Genomic DNA, 17,961 nt, shown 5'->3' with positions numbered 1-17,961 from the left:
GTAGAAGGTGAACCAAAAATATTACTGTTATGAAATACTGTTGTAAATATTTTTAAAGGGGGGGGGGTCAACTTCAGACAGTTCATAAAACTTAGTTTAGTTAAAAATAAAAATAAAGAGAGAGAACATAAATACAAAGGACAAGTACCGTATGATAAATATATTATATTCATAATTAATTATGTCAATATTTAATCAATTTGATGCTTTGAAGGCACAACAATTGTATTTCCAATTAATATTAGGGTAGAAAATACATTTGCTGGATTTAACGTGACTTCCTTTAATCGAATATGTAAATTTGTTAATTTGATTACATCTGTTCCCATCTTGTATTGTACAAAAAAGAAAATCTCGAAATACAACAAACAAACAAAAAAGAAACTTCCGGTATAAACCATGCCCACTTCTAGTCTTCTATCCAAATACAGATACAGATCATTTTGTTGGTTGAACAGATACAAATACAAATAATGACATCTATTCACACCCCTAATACACACACACACATGCCACCAGCCACATGCTGTACCTACCAGTGAGGAGAGAGGTGTGGGCTGAGGAAGGCTGGCAAGGCTGTGTGTTGATGACTCCATGTCACTGTCTGACAGCTCACTGCCAGAGCGCCCAGATGCTACACTACTGCTCATTATACCTGGACCCATGGAGTAAAACATGTCTGTAGAGACAGACACACAGACACAGACACACGTTGCTTCTGATGTTCCATCCTCTCCACTTCATGTTTCAGTAAAATAATCTCATAATACACTTGTTTTTATCTCTAATAGGACAAGTAACTCAAATGCATTATGATTATACCAAAGATACTGATTATGATTAGAGCAAAGGCCTATTATTGTTAAATGCACGATTGGTATATCTGCATGTGGTTACGTTTCAAGTAATTGATTCCATTCTGAAATTCATGTTGATTTGTGAAAACAATTCTAATAATAATAATTAATGCAGACGCCTATGTCTCTTCCTAAAGCTATTGTGAGCTCTGTGGAAGATTCCACAACCCCACCCAAATACTTCATCACCTCTTGTCTCTACAGAAATACAAAACTCTAGCTAGCTAACATCAAGGGTTCCATCTTACTGATCTTAGCCAGACAGTTCTGGAGTCAGTGGCCCCTCCTTGGGTGTTCCGTATATATACCTCCGTTCTCCAGACCGGTGAGGTAGGGCTCCAGGTCGGCCTCCAGGTCCGGGTCGGTGTCCCAGTCTCTGTCCCGGGGGCTGGAACCCAGCTGCTTGCTCAGGTCGTCCTCGATAAGACGCAGGTCGTCCGAGTCCAGAGGTCGACTGTGGACCCCCACGCCCTTTGCTTCTGGCTCTGTGGTGAAAGGGAGGCCAGAACCGTGTTAGTCTCTCTACTCCCTCTCCACAGTGACACATGTGAATGAATGAAAACGTTTATTTAAAATGGACACCACAGCTACATTGGACCAGCCACAGTGGACAGAGATTGAAAACCTTTATTTATCCCAGAGGGGAGATTCAGATGTCCTTTACAGCATAACAGCATAAGAGCAATTTAAAAACAGCAATTTAAAAACAGCAATTTAAAAACAGTTAATACATAACATACACTTATTCGTTTGTGTTAAAAACAAGATGGACAAGTACACAGGGATAAAAATAGCTAAAATAGGACTAAAATAGAGCTAAAAGTGGTGAAAAGAAAAATAAACAAGTCCAATAATGATGTTAAATAATTAAATTAATTGGTTACAGTCCACAACCCAGCTCCTCCAGTCCATGGCAGTTGGCCCGTCCTGGCCCTGCCTGGTTGTGGAGCCTGATTGCCACCGGCACAAAGGACTGCCCAAAGCGCTTTGTGGTATGTCGGGGGGGGGATGAGTCTGTGGCTAAACATGGACCGCATTGCAGTCAGCTCATCATAGAGGGGGTGGCAGGGGTTCTCAAGGATAGCATACAGTTTCCTCCTCGTCCTCCCCTCTGCCACCACCTCCAGACTGTCCAGGTCCGCTCCCACCACAGAGCTTGCTTTTTTGACCAGTTTGTTTATTTTGTCTGTGTTGGTGTTGCCCCCCCAGCATACCACAGCGAAGAAGAGGGCACCAGCAACCACAGACTGGTAGAACATCTGCAGCAGTTTGCTGCAGACATTAAAAGACCTGAGCCCTCTCAGGAAGAACAGTCTGCTCTGTCCCTTCCTGTAGAGGGCCTCTGTGTTGTCTGTCCAGTCCAGTTTGTTGTTCATGAGAACACCCAGGAATTTATAGTTCTCCACCCTTTCCACCTCCACCCCCTGGATGATGATGGGAGTTGGGGGCTTCCTCCTGCTCCGCAGATGGTCCACCACCATCTCCTTCGTCTTGCTGATGTTGAGCTGTAGGTGGTTTTCCTTGCTCCACTCTGTGAAGCTCTCCACCACAGCTCTGTACTCCTCCTCGTTGTCGTTGGTGATGTATCCAACGATGGAGGAGTCATCAGAAAAAGTTTGGAGGCGGCAGTTTACGGAGCTGAAACGGAAGTCTGAGGTGTACAGGGTGAATAAAAAGGGTGCCAATACAGTTCCCTGGGGGGCTCCAGTGTTGCAGATCAGCACGTCGGAGTGGCACCCCTGCAGTTTGACAGACTGTGGTCTGCCAGTGAGGTAGTTGAAGATCCAGGCCACCAAGTCGTCCTCCACCCCCATCACTGACAGCTTCTCGGCTAGTAGTGGAGGCTGAATAGTGTTGAAGGCACTAGAAAAGTCAAAGAATGTTACCCTCACTGAGCTGCCCGGCTTCTCCAGATGTAGATAGGCCTTGTGGACCATGTAGATTATGGCATCCTCCACACCGATTCTTCATGTTCTGCTGATATGCAAACTGCAGGGAGTCCGTAAAGTCTCTCACCTGTGGTTTTAGGTGCTCCAGAACCAGCCTCTCAAAGACCTTCATGACCTGTGCCGTCAGAGCAACCGGCCTGTAGTCATTGAGAGTGGTGGGGCGTCCCTTCTTGGGCACAGGGACGATGAGGGATGTTTTCCACAGCCGGGGAACCTTCTTCAGTCTCAGTGAGAGGTTGAAGAGGTGTTGGAATGTGTCCGCCAGCTCCTCAGCGCACGCCTTCAGCACTCTGGTGTTGATGTTGTCTGGCCCTCTGGCTTTATTCACCTTGACCTTGGAGAACTGCCTTCTTACCCGATCCGTTGTGATGAAGGTGGGTGTTGGGTTGACTCCGGGTGTTTGGTCAGGGCTGGAGTTCTGGGGGAGTGCTAGTTTTGTAAATGAGAGCATCGCTGCAGCTGTGTAATAGGGGTGGGGGGGGATATAAAAATGTATATTTATGCATCACATTTTACTGCAATAAGAATTATTGGGAGTGAGGTGAACAGACTGAAAACATTATCTTATTAGGGATGCACCGAATGGGAAATTCTTGGCCGAAACCAAGGCCGAAAACCGAATGCCGAAAGGCCGAAAATGATTCATAGAATAGATTTTATTTTACCAATGTTGTTCAGCTACCTGATTATGGAAAAATATATGATTATGGCAAAACTTAACTTAAATAATAAATAATCACTATTATGGGTCCATAAAACATTTATTCAGCACTTCTGAATGCATACAGTACATTACAATACATTGTCTTTTTTGGCGATTTGAATTCATATTTCATCAATCGAGCCTCAGGTCAGTGTTGCAGAGGGGACATATACCACATATACCATTATCATCAACCCTAACACAACATATTACCATTATTATCAACCCTAACACAACATATACCATTATTATCCACCCTATAATAATGGGGGGGGGGGGGGGGGGCAGTTTCCTCATTTAACTTTTCCGTCCAGCCAACTGAATAATCCATTGTGAACACCGGCCCGGAAAACGCGTGGATTATGTATTTACAGTACCCAACGCTGAATCAATAAACGCAATCGATATTTGGAATGGCGATCAGGAATTGGAATAATCTTTTTGGATAACATCTGATCTGAGGTAAGGAATTTATTTGACCAGTCTTAGGATAATCAGAGCTATTTTCACCTATATATCAGCGTTTGCCCTATGCGTGTGTGTGTGTGTGGCTGTGATCGCTGATGAGGAAATGAGAGAATCGATTTTTCAGATCGCCTCTATAGCGTGCATAAGTACATATATACTATCGATAATCTAGCGTTTATTTGAAAACGATTCATAAATAGGCCGAAAAATTACAACATTTTTGTGTATGCCAGAATATTCCAGTAAATGCCGTTTATCACAGAATCTATATATTTTCCTTGAAAACTAGGGCTTTTCAAAATGCTATAAAACGGAAATGAAGCGATTAAAAAACAATCCGTTTAGACAATGTTGACTGCAAACAAGTCATTGATGAACGACGGGCAGATTAGACACATAATTTAAGACAGAGATTATGCGTTCACAACGCTATCATTGAAGTGGGTGGTGGCATTTAACCATGCTTTACCATGTTAACAAGTGGCACTGGAAGTGTTAATGAGCTCAACCTCTGCCTGCTCTCGCGATTACAATAGGATTCACGTGATTACACTGATCATGCTGTACGTTTCATGTTGAATACGCCAGACTCTACTGGGCTGCAGTATAGCGACATGCTCTGGCTCCACGTCATACAGGTACATTATTTCATTTGTTGTGAACTCCCAACACTCGTTTGTCATGCCTTAGGTCGCATACACACAGAACACGGGAGGCCGCAAACTGCACCCATACAGTAGGGGTGGGGGAAAAACCATACAGCGATATTTAGCGTGCCGATATTATATCGATACACTGACGCCAAATACATTTGTATTGCTTGACAATCCCATTTTGCTGCAATAAAATGATTGGAGTGAGTAGAACAGACTGAAAACGTTATCTTATTAGTAGGGCTGTCCATTTATCGCGTTAATTAGATTAATTAATTACACAACAAACATATATATATTTTTTTAATATTTTTTTATCTCATTCATTCCATAAGAACGTAGAATACACATTTACAGACTTTTTTTTTTAATATGGTCCATTTGCATGTTCTTGGTATCTGATTCTAGGGACATCTATGGATCTCGGAATGTATTCCCAGTGTCAGAAATACTGTGTCTGTTACTAGGCTTGAGTAAATTGTAATGAACTAAATGAGAATATCAATAACATTTATTTTTTATCTTTGACTGTGAATAACACCATGCTAAAATTGACCAGACCTAAAAAATCTAAGCAAATGAATAAATGGAAGATGATTAAACAGAAGGTTTTGTAGATACAGTACTGAATTCTGCCATCCGGACACATGCAATTTGAAATATGATTGTTACAAAGGGTCAGATTAAACCGAATATATATATTTATTGCTTGAGATCCCTTGTATAATATTTGTATATCGTTTGATATCCCTTGTATATTATTTGTATATATACACGGAATATCCCTTTACCTAGGTACAAACCAGACCATAATACTCGTTCTCCTATTGGACAGCGACCCCTAGGCGCCAACGGCCATACCCCCAATGGCAAGTTCAAAGCCACCGCCAAGGCATGTCTCAACATGTCCAGGTTTGCGCAGTAATACGAGACAGAACTGAGGTTGGCACTAGATAATTCACCTTACGTATAAATACGTCGCAGGTGGATACAGCAGTAGTCTTATCCCAAAGTTGAAGCCTTCACCACGAGTCAACGACCAAGTGAAGTGAGCAACTTTGCGTCTAAATAGAGCACTTATAACATGTGCGAATAGGATAGTAAAAGTGTCAGAGTTTAGTGAAATAACGTCAAGTTCGACCTAGTTAATGTGAAGTATAGTGCACAGGAGAATCTACACCGGCGAATGCAGAGCCTTTTCCGGCTGGATTATATTGCTTTGGTACTGTGGCTGCTGGACCAGAGAACCGTCTACCCCACTGCTGTGTGGGATCTACCCTGTGAGGAGCACCATCGAGCCCGCCTCTAGGACCACAGAGGCTGGCTGGCTTCCGTCCATGCTGTCGAGCATACTTGGATTATAGCTGCTGCTTTGTTTGCCGATCAAGGGGAGTACATGTACCGCCTCCCGTAGCTGGAGCTTCTTTATTCCTCGTTGATCCAGACTTTGCTCCCGAACATTCCTCTGCCCTGCCGGCTTACAACCGGAGGGAACCCCCCTAGTGTCTCCAGCTGACTACGAGTGTGCCTTATGTAATTATTATGCTACAGGTGGCGTCAGTTATACCCATCTTACTATGCTCATGGACTTACGCTCTTGACCTACTTAAGTGTTCTTCGCCTTACAAGCGCAAGTATAATTCTCATTCTGTAACCTACCGTTGCTGCTATAATAATAAATCCCTCCAAATAGAACTTTAGGTGTCATTGTCGTATTCTTGTGTGGGTGTTCACCAGATATATCATGTACTGTATGGCCAGTAATTAAAGTACATAACTAAGTAGTGGTTTAATAATACCATACTCTCAATACAGTCAGGGAATTGTACCCCTCAGTTACAATGATTATAGAATATAGAATATCAGGCCTAAAATGGTTATGCGATTAAAATGCTAATTAGATTAATTAATTACAAATCCTGTAATTAATTAGATACATTTCTTTAATCGCCTGACAGCACTACTTATTAGATGATGTATGTATATTTTTATTCTGAAGGTTTTCCATTGGAGACATCATTTGCAGTTGAAAGGTAGGTTAGTAGGTAGGTGTGTAAACCTACCCACGTTGTATTTTTTTGTTTTGTTTTTGTTTGTTTTTGTTTATTTGTTATTGTTTTGTTTGTTCATATTCTGTTTGTATCTGTGTTCAGGCTCCCTCCAAAAGCTTTAAATAGCTTCTTGGGAGACCTGGCACATGCACACAATTTGCGACATGTTATCACATGAGGATACTCGCATGTAAAATGTATCGTGTGTGTGTGTGAATAAAATTCATTCATTCATTCATTAATACATCGGAATATATCGCAATATTACAATATATTACAATATCATGACTCTAGTATGGTGATGATATCAGACTGTGGGGCCTCTGGTGATTCTGCCGAGAGCCAGGAGCGGCTCAGATGGGTGGGATCCATTCACAATAATAGGAGGTGGTTGGCGGTACCACGTTGTACCTGCCCTTAGAGAGCACCCCGCTACTAAGTGACTCAACATGCTCGTCCCAAACCGGCACAGACCCCTGTGGGAAAAGCAGTTGTGTGAATCATACCTGTATCTATGCAGAGGGCAGCCAACAGGTCTGTGAGGTGTGTTATCTGATCTGGGGTCAGCAGCAGATGGACACAGCCCACCTTCCCATCCAGCTCCAACTGACAAGACAGACAGAAGGAGAGGAGGGATAGAGAGAGAGAAAGAGAGAAAGGGAGGGAGAGAGAGAGAGAGAGAGAGAGAGAGAGAGAGAGAGAGAGAGAGAGAGAGAGAGAGAGAGAGAGGGGGGGGGGGCATGGAAAAGGGTAGCGACAGAGAAAGAAATCAAATAATGGAGGACAGTTGAGCATAACAATGCTCTGGTCAATGTAATGTATGTAAATTATGGATTAACACCCAGAGTATCAGTACTGGATATTGGGTTGATCCTAGGGTCACCAAGAGTATCAGTGTCAGATATTAGGCTGATACCAGGGTAACGCAGGGTATCAGTATCTGACAAATTCCTCAATACCAAAGTCTGACACCAAGAGTCACATAAAATTTGATTATTTCTCAAAAAAATGTGTCCACTAACCATAAAAAGTCTTCAGTCTATACTGTTCAGTAAAAGTAATGGATCAGATCTCTACTCTGTGTCAAGATGACACTTAACAGTTTAGGACTGGGAAGTGTACTGGCTGTGACCAAGTGCACCCCTGGTGGAAATGGGAGGTACCACACACGCACGCACCTTTGGTCCAGGGAGCATGTCGTTCTGTTTGATCTTGACGGTGGTCTCGATGAAACCAGAGCAGCTTCCTATAAGGACTGGCTGTTGAGAGGGGGGGGAGGGGGCCACCGGGGGGATTTCCTCATCTTCTTCTTCTTCTTCTTCTTCTTCATCCTCCTCCTCCTCCTCCTCCTCCTCCTCCTCCTCCTCTTCTTCCTCTTCCTCCTTCAAATCCTCCTCTCCTTCACTGGCCGCGGCAGAACTGTGGTGATCCTTGGCTAAAGGATCCTGAGGAACGAGGGTGTGGTGGTGGGGGGGGTCAAGTACACGAGTGACGAGCAGCATAGAAACCGAATTGGTACAATAAGAACAGTCGTTCCAATTAAATTCAACTTGCTAGCTTTTCATGCATAGAAACTGAATGGTTACAATGGCCATTCCAATTAAATACAATGATACGCGTTAGCTTCCAGTTAAATTCAAAGAGGCTAGATCGACAGTGGAAGTCGCTAATGTGGCAGAGCTATATGTCATAATGACGCATGGCTCCAACCTCACGCAATTTCTACCTACAGTGGGCGGGTAATTTTAATTGTATCTCTCAATCAGCTTCCCACTCTCTCTCTCTCTCCAGGTAGCCAGAAGTAAAAGCTCCTTGCATTTTGTTTAGTAGGAGTGACAACCTTTGACGGGCGTTGTCTGACACCCGCCCCCTTTTCACCTCAGTGTAGTCATTTATACAGCCAGAAGCTGGAGCATGCTCAGTAGTTTAGGGCTGTATCTCTGGCCTGGCGACATGTACAGAGCTGGCCGTCACGTGGGCGCATTTTACTCAAATGCAACTTTTCTACAAATACAAGAGACCCAGAGTGGAATTCCCCTTTAAGAAAGTTCCAGGCAGCTTATTTTCCATCTATATCCTCCAACTCCCTGAGAACATATGTGTATATACACCACATTCATATGGTCCAAAGATTCTGTATCAGGGCTTTAAAACTCCATTGTGTATTTCTTACTTAAGTCCCCCAGTGTGTTAGCCTCTGGTACAGACCCCACGGTTTACCTGCGTGGCTCCTGTGCTCTCGTAGAACATCTGTACAGAGCTCAGCTGCAGGATCTTGTGCAGGAAGGCGGGGGGCTGGTGGATGTCCACAGGCACGGCAGTCTGACTGGCTGGGTCCCGCACCGCCTCGTCACAGTACTCCAGTCTGCCAGCAGGGGGCAGCGCGTACACACAGACACACCAATAATTATTTCCACAATACAAAAGCACAAAGGATACATGATACAAGATACAAGATACTTTAATGCCACACAACGATGGTTGGTGGTAATTGTTTGCGGTACAGATTGTTAAGCACTGGTTACATCAACATGAAACATGAAACATCAAACGCCCCCCTCCCACCTCCCAATCCCCACAATAAATACATATATACATAAATACATACAGGACAGTCACGGTAACAGTGTCAGTCAGTGACAGATGCTTGCCCGGGGACGGACTGCTGTGGGGAAAAAACTGTTTGTGAAGCGTGTGTGTCTGGTTAGAATGGACCTGTAGCGACCTGAGGGCATGTGCTGGAATAAGTGGGGTGCTGGGTGAGAGGGACACAAAGGTAAAAATGGAGATGTAAAGGACTCAAGATGATGGAACTCACAGAAACACTCAAAACCACGAAAAACATAAAGAGAGTGGGATTTGCCGCAAACTAGGTGTTATCTCAGTCCACCGTGTTTGTGATGGCGGTAGCAGAAGGGGTTAAGGCAGGGCTGGCATACTCAATTACCAAGGAGGCCAAAATGAAGAAAAATACAGATGATTTTGCGGCCGGATACATAATTATACATAAAATACATTTTCCTGATGTCACTAGCTTAATTAGTCATTTTGTTTATCTATTTAATTTGTGCACACCAGCTCAATATGTTACTGTAAATGCACCTCTGTTCATTATCTGGTACCTCAATGAATACAAGGAAGGCTATATGTTTAAAAAGTGGGTAGAGGCGTCATATATATTAAACAAATAATAAATCACATTTTCCTTACCCCCCCCCCCCCCCAAAACAATACATATTTGAGAAACGAAGGAGAATACACACACATACATGCACACAAAACATCTCTCCTTGTAATTCCTGGTGTTAAACGGAATAATGGATGGATTGTCCAAAAGAGGGTCCTGAGGGGGGGGGGGGGGGGAGAGCAAGCAAGAGCATATGTATTGTATTGTATTGTATTTATTATGTGTATATCTTTTAATCTACATTTATTTAGATTTAAGTACTGGACTGTCATTATTGTTATTATTATGTCGGTCATAGTCCTGTGATTTATTGTGGATTTCTACTGTTAATGTATTGTGCGTCTAGTTTTATGTTAAAAAAGGGTAAATAAAAAAACATTTGTTCAAAAAAAAAAAAAACATCTCTCCTCAGCTTTCACTAGTCTGACACAAAACATCTCTCCTCAGCTTTCACTGGTCTGACACAAAACATTTGGCTTTGATTTTGAAGTAGGTGGAATTAATTACAATTATGGATTTGCAAGCTACATACAGTATTGGGTTTACATTCATTAATGACCCACCAGAGATTTGTAAGATTAGCAATTCTAGGTTAAACTGGTCCTGGACTTGGAGAACTAAGTGGAACACACATTCACTCTCACACACACACACCTCTTACCTCACCACCTCTTTCTATCATAGCTTTCACTTATCTTGCGCAAACACAATTATTGCCACGGTTTTGATTTCCGAGTAGGTATGATGAATTAGCAATAATTCCCTTGATAAAGTACAATTTGATGCAGTGAGTCGAGTGAAAAAGGATGACTGGTGAGCTTTTAGAAGCTAAATTAAATTAAAACATGAGGTACAATCGAAGGCTAAATACTGGGTCCTCATCCAGTGGCCCAAGAAAGCAGGGTTAGGCTATTGACTACAAACACGATACACGATGCAGGTGCAGATAACGCTCTGTAGGTTTGCTTGAAAAGGCGAGACATTTGTAATGCCACGCAGAGAGAGAGGTGCGTCTGATTTGTATCACAGGCCAGTTGAATTGCGGCTAGGAGAGGCAGTGGAAACAAAGTTAATTCAGTCTGGAGGCCAAATGAAAATGCCATACGGCCCTCAGGCCTTTAGTTTGACACGTATGAGTCAGTCAGCACCCCTTATTTATATCCATTAGCATGTTTAGCATGATGCTAACAAGTGCTCAAATGTTCTGCTTCCACCCTCTCAAACACCCTGGCTGGTGTGAGGTCCTTTTGTATTAAATGACTCCCAGTTTGTGACAAATCAAATAGGCTTCGTAAGGTCCCCCAATTGCTGTTTTTATCATAAATCGATCAATACACTGTATTAGATCCCCACGTGGGGTATCATTGGAAAGCCACACTCATTGGCTACAACCCTGTCCAAAGTTTTTCGAGATCGCCAAATGATTGACGGAGCTAGAGCCTTGGGAGTCGGGGGTGGTAATGTGTACTTTGGCGCACGCCTCACATATCGGCATGTAACTCAAGAACCGCTGAATGGATTTTGTCACCTGAAATGCACACCTGAGCCGCTAGAGGTCGGCAAAGTGGCACGTCACGAATCGTCCTCAAGAGGGCCCACATGTGAGGGCCCACATGTGAGGGCCCTTGGATGTTAACTCTGCCAACAATGATTTAATATGCGTTTGTTATTTGATCGTTATTTCTTTTATTCGCTATTTCCAATCGTTATCCATCCAGGGAGCCTGTGTAACCATAGGGAATGAGTCTGAGATCGCAAAAGTCCAATACCGCCACCTGGTGGTATGCGGCCGATGTTGCACCCCCTTTGAGACTCTGTGTATGTGGCTGTGTGTCGATGAAATTCATCCGGGCGGACTTTTCTAGTAGCCTGGACCGATGGCTTTACCCGATCGCATTGAATAGTTTTCGGGACCCCCGATTCATTATGCTGTGGTGGGTTATGTTGTGGCCCAAATGGACATACGATCTACCAGATGGCAATCAAATAATTGGAATATTCTTTTTGGAATCTCACCGGCCACAGGTAAGAGCAATTTAACGTCAATTTCAGCTTGATTGTGCCTTGTTTAGCCATCGCCCTGATCAGCATATGCTGTTGTACTAACGAATGCCGTTATTGACAATCAATTAACTCATTCAGAGCCACGCCCCTTTGACCATATTAGGGGTAGCGTGCCAATAAGGAAGTCAATGGGAGGACGGGGAAATTTGTGAATGCTTAAACTATATCTTAAATGATGGCTATGGGTCTAAAACACCCCTCGCTTATCAATGACTTGCTTGCAGTCAACATGTACGAAACGGATTGTTTTTTCATTGGTACATTTCCGTTTTATACCGTTTTGAATACGAGTAGTTTTGGAGATGTCTAGTAATTCCAGAGAAATTCCGCGATAATCGCCCTTTACTGGAATACATTCACCTACATAGATTATCGATAGTATATGTGTACTTATGCACGCTAGAGAAGTGGGGTGAAAAATCGATTATCCATGCCGTGGTCAGCGGTAACGTTACGCACACACACGCTGCGATGGCGGAGAAAAAAACATCCGATTAACCCAAGACTGGTAAAATAGAGTCCTTACCTCACATCAGATGTTCTGCAAAAAGATTAATCCAATTCCTGATCGCCATTCCAAATATTGATCGCGTTTATTGATCCAATGTTATAGCACCTAAACACATAATCGACGCTGCTCCGAGCCTCCCCAGTGAATGTGGTAACAGCTATTGCTTGCCCGAGAAGGGAAACCCATGGACCGGAATTTTTTTCTGATGCACAGTCCCACCCAATCCAATCCAATGATGTGCAATACCATCCGGGAGACGATAGGCGGCGGTATTTGCCCTTTTCGAGCTCAGACCCATTCCCAATGATAACGTCAGGCTGGATGGATGAAAAATGAATGGATATTGCTAATAAAAGAAATAACGATTAAAACCTGAGTTTTCTCGGGTTTTATCGGGTCTTGGCACTCAACGCATGGCAAGTTAGCCCTCCTAAATGTCAGATCACTGAATAATAAAACATTTTTAGTAAATGATCTGATTAAAGAAAATAACTTAGATTGCATCTGCCTAGTAGAGACATGGCTAAATAATGACACAGCTACATCAATAATGATAGAGGCTTGTCCACCAGACTATAATTTTCTTCAAATACCCAGAAAAAATAGAAGGGGGGAGGGGTTGCAGCAATTTTCTCCTCAAAACTCTTGTTTAGAATCACAGAACTAGGCGAGTTCATGTCGATGGAATATCTTGCCATTGAGCTCAAAACAGAATCAACCATTATAGTCACAATATACCGCCCGCCTAGACACTCACCAATATTTATACAAGAGCTCTCTGAACTGATTTCACCGGATTTCACCGTGTTACCGGATATGATAAGGTGATCCTAAATGGAGACTTGAACATCCATTTTAATAAGAAAACAGACTCCAAAACTATAGAACAAACAAATCTACTGGATAGCTTTGATCTAACACAGCATATAACAAATGCAACTCACAGGCTTGGGAATACATTGTATGCTAACGTGAAGGAGGCTTTCAGTGCGACTTCCCTGCCCCCCCTTGGCCAGTCAGACCACAACCTTGTGAGGCTGGTATCTACATACAGGCCTCTCATTAAGAGACAGCCACCGACCACCATGTCTGTCCCACAGTGGTCTGACGACGTCGAGGAGGAGCTACAGGAGTGTTTCAGGTCGACAGACTGGGACATGTTTACATTTAGTAATTTTTTTGTTTGAGAGGGTCCATGGAGACAACATTGATGGACTATCCCACTGCATCACAGACTACATCAGGTTCTGTGAGGAGAGCATCGTACCCACAAAGAAGGTATGCTGCTTTTCAAACAATAAACCCTGGATTAGCAAGGACATTAAACACCTGCTAAACAGGAAAAAGAGGGCCTTCATGGCAGGGGACACTGAGCAGGCCAGGGCTGTCCAAAGGGAGCTCAAAAAATAGCTAAGGGCAGCCAAGGACAGCTACAAGGACAGACTGGAGGGCCTGTTTTCAAACAGCAGGGCACACCTGTTGAGGGCCCCCCAGAGCGTGCAAACGAGTTCAACACGTTCTTCAACCGCTTTGACCAGAGTGGCCTCCCCACACCCCTCCCCCCACCCATCGACACCAGCACCAGATCACACCTACAAAGCACCCCCCCCCCCCCACCCACCCACACCCATCAGCACCGGCACCCCACCCCCAACAGCAGCAGACTGCCTACCACCCCCAACCCTGACGATCACTAACAGTCAGGTCAGTAGGCAGCTCTCCAGGATTAGTGTAAACAAGGCCAGAGGACCGGACAACACCAATCCCAGGGTGCTCAAAGTATGTGCGGAGCAGCTGGCAGCACCACTCCAACATCTTTTCAACCTCTCCCTGAGGCTGGAGAGGGTGCCCCAGCTCTGGAAGACCTACTGCATTGTCCCGGTGCCCAAGAAGGGACGACCCAGCACCCTCAACGACTACAGGCCAGTCGCTCTGACGTCACACGTCATGAAGACGTTTGAGAGACTGGTCCTGCAACACCTCAAGCCCCTGGTGCGTGACTCCCTCGACCCCCTACAGTTTGCATACCAGGCAAACATCGGGGTGGAGGATGCCATCATCTACATGCTCCACAGAGCGTACACGCACCTGGAGAAGCCGCGCAACTCAGTGAGGATTATGTTCTTTGATTTCTCCAGCGCCTTCAACACCATCCAGCCGTCACTGCTAGCGGAGAAGCAGCTGGAGCACGGCTTGGTGGCCTGGATCAAGGACTACCTCACTGAGAGGCCGCAGTACGTCAGACTAAAGGACAGTCAGTCTGACGTACTGGTGAGCAACACTGGCGCCCCCCAAGGAACTGTGCTGTCACCCTTCCTCTTCACCCTCTACACCTCAGACTTCTGCCGCAACTCAAGCGGGTGCCACCTGCAGAAGTTCTCAGACGACTCCTCCATCGTAAGCTACATCACCGACGACGATGAGGAGGAGTACAGAGCCCTGGTGGAGAGCTTCGTGGGGTGGAGCGACAGCAACCACCTCCAACTCAACACCAGTAAGACCAAGGAGCTGGTGGTGGACTTCCGGAGGGGCAAGAAGAGGCCCCCCCCCCCCCGATTCCCATCACCATCCGAGGGGTGGATGTGGAGGTGGTGGACTCATAAGTTCCTTGGGGTACACCTGAACAATAAACTGGACTGGTCGGATAACACAGAGGCCCTCTACAGGAAGGGACAGAGCAGGCTGTTCTTCCTGAGGAGACTCCGGTCCTTCAATGTGTGCAACAGACTGCTGCAGTCATTTTACCAGTCTGTAGTGGCCAGCATCCTCTTCTATGCTGTGGCATGCTGGGGAGGCTACATCAACTCAAGGGACACCAACAAGCTCAACAAGCTGGTGAGGAAGGCTAGCTCCGTGGTGGGAGTCGAGCTACCTAGACTTGAGGTGATGGCAGAGAGGGGGATAATAAGGAAGCTGGCTGCCATCATGGAGAACCCCTACCACCCCCTCTACGACGAGCTAGTCAAGATGAGAAGCTCGTTCAGCCACAGACTCATTCCCCCCCCGACACTAAACTAACCGCCTCGGACAGTCCTTCATACCAGCGGCCATCAGGCTCCACAACAGTGGGCAGCAACTAGCAGCCTCCAGGCTCCACAACAGGGGGCAGCGACTGCTACCAGACATTGACCTGGGACTTATAGGAACCCAAGGAGGACAACCTACACTACCTTAGGCATACTGCACCTTATGTGGATACTGTGATACTGTGAATAATGTATACTCAGTAGATAGTAAATTATAACACTACCTTATGCATACTGCACCTTATGTGACACTGTGAATAATGTGAATTTTTTTTTTCAGCTAGTTAGATAGTAAATTATATTGACCAAATTGACCTAATTGTTTACACTGCCTGTGTTGTTGTCAGGGTTTCCGTTAGAAAAAATTGTTGCCGGTCTCCGTGACCTGCAAGATTTCAATCTACCGGACAAATGAGATTAATTCCGGTCATAGTTTAGTGAGCTTTAAAACAATTGATAGGCAGGCTATATAAAGAATGTCATCCTCAAGGCATGTAGATTTATAATATTATTACTTAAAACTAGGCTACTTTTGCGTATACAGTCATTAATTAATATATTCCAAATAAAATAAGTCCCTCGATACTCCGTGCTGCTGCTGACTTGAAATAAAATAGACCGCGTATGTGGGCAGTCGGTCCGACACTAAACAGCAGTCTGTTATAATCACATTTTTATGAGCTAACGAATTCCGTTATATTGGACATTTGTATTAATTATATCAAGCGAAGAACTGAGAAAGCAGAGAGACGGCAACATTATCGTGGTTTGCGTGACGACTCTCTCCACCTCGCAACGACTTATTTGCAAAGAGTATGGCGCTGCAGAGAAGCTGATTTAGCTGTTATTGGCTCTTTTCTGGGAACCGCACAGCAGCGCCCCCCACCCAACATTGGCTGAAAATGGCTGAATTGGAGTACTGCTGGAATACTGCATTGTGCTGTTGCCTCTCTGGCTCTGCAGCTTCACAAAAGTTTGCACACCCAGCACTAAGCTCTCGCCGACAACGTCGTTGTCATTATTAGAAGCAACGAGGAAACAAATGTAATGATCGTTTCGTTCATCGCATAGGCTATTTAATTTTAGCCTATTTTAATACAATTCAAATAATCAAATTGTGCTTAGACTCAGGGAATTATTTTCACCGGACATTAAGACCGGAGATATTAAATATGTCGGACTTCAACAGATTTTGCCGGTCAAATACCGGTAATTACCGGCTAACGGAAACGCTGGTTGTTGTTACTACCTGTACCACCCCCCCCCCATTCCCCCATGCTGCTATGATGCCTGAATTTCCCCAAGGGGATCAATAAAGGAATATCTTATCTTAGACTTAGTTATAACAACAACTGGGCTAAGCATAAAACATTTCTCAATAACTGAATTACCTCTCTCCGACCATCACTGTATATTTTTTGATACTCAAATAACCCTTACTAAAACTAAAAAATAAATCATAGTTCAAAAGAGGCTTCTAAACGACAAGGCTGAATCAAAGTTCATTGATCTTATCAGACTACATGAACCACACAATCATGACAGCTCTCTAAATGAAATGGTAGAAAATCTCAATGATGCACTGTCATCTGTATTAAATTCTGTCGCCCCACTAAAAACGAAAAAGAAGAGCCAGAGCCTCGCCCTGGTTGAACTATAATACGGTCAACAAAGAAAAAAGGAAATGTCGTGCAGTGGAGCGAAAATGGAGAAAAACAAAAACCACCATATGCTGTGATATATACAAAGATGCTTTAACTGCTTATAATAAAACCATCCGCTTAGCAAGGAAAGACTACTTCTCTAAAATCATTACAGAAAACGCTGGAAACTCCAGAATCCTTTTTTCCACTATTAATGTACTACTCAACACTGCCCCTACACCTCCTCAGTCATCAATGGTTAAGTGTGAAGAACTTGCACTATTCTTTAACAACAAAATAACCTTGATCAGGGCCAGCATTACTCATGATGGAAATAAAGCTGATTGCAGCAAACCGCGCAATGTAACCATGAGAAGATTCACATGCATCACATTAGATGTACTCTGCAAAACTGTCTCAGAATGTAACTCCTCCACCTCAGACCAGGGTTTCCGTTAGAATTTTTTTTTGCAGGTCTGAGTGTCCGGTAGATTTCAATCTACCGGACAAATGGGATAAATTCCGGTCAGAGTTTATTGAGCTTAAAAACAATTGATATGCCTATATAAAGAATGACATCATCAAGGCATTTATAATATTTTAACTTAAAACTAGGCTACTTTTGCGTATATACAGTCATTAATATATTCCAAATAAAATAAGTCCCTCGAGACTTCGTGCTGCTGCCGACTTGAGGTGTCGGTGGGCAGTCTGCCCGACCTTAATAAACAGCAGTCTGTTATAATCACATTTTTATGAGCTAACGAATTCCGTTATATTGGACATTTATATTAATTATATCAAGCGAAGAACTGAGAAATTTGGCAGAGAGAGACGGCAACATTATCG

At 44.0% G+C, this 17,961-nt stretch overlaps 1 protein-coding gene across 1 annotated transcript in view; it reads right to left on the bottom strand.

The window, feature by feature from the left end:
- atg2a (autophagy related 2A) overlaps window positions 1-17,961 on the bottom strand; it is a 112,823-nt gene that overhangs the window by 72,248 nt on the left and 22,614 nt on the right. Inside the window, exons 5-9 of the mRNA XM_084332542.1 lie at window positions 8,902-9,046; window positions 7,860-8,126; window positions 7,188-7,287; window positions 1,166-1,342; window positions 537-679 (exon numbers count right to left, since the gene is read on the bottom strand). Coding sequence (XP_084188668.1) covers window positions 537-679; window positions 1,166-1,342; window positions 7,188-7,287; window positions 7,860-8,126; window positions 8,902-9,046 — 832 coding nt within the window. The remainder of the gene's footprint in view (window positions 1-536; window positions 680-1,165; window positions 1,343-7,187; window positions 7,288-7,859; window positions 8,127-8,901; window positions 9,047-17,961) is intronic.

Source organism: Notolepis coatsorum (assembly GCF_963971535.1).
Source record: "Notolepis coatsorum genome assembly, chromosome: 16".
NCBI lineage: Eukaryota > Metazoa > Chordata > Actinopteri > Aulopiformes > Paralepididae > Notolepis > Notolepis coatsorum.
Note: the sequence above shows the minus strand (reverse complement) of the source record. Positions and strands in the feature narration are given on the sequence as shown.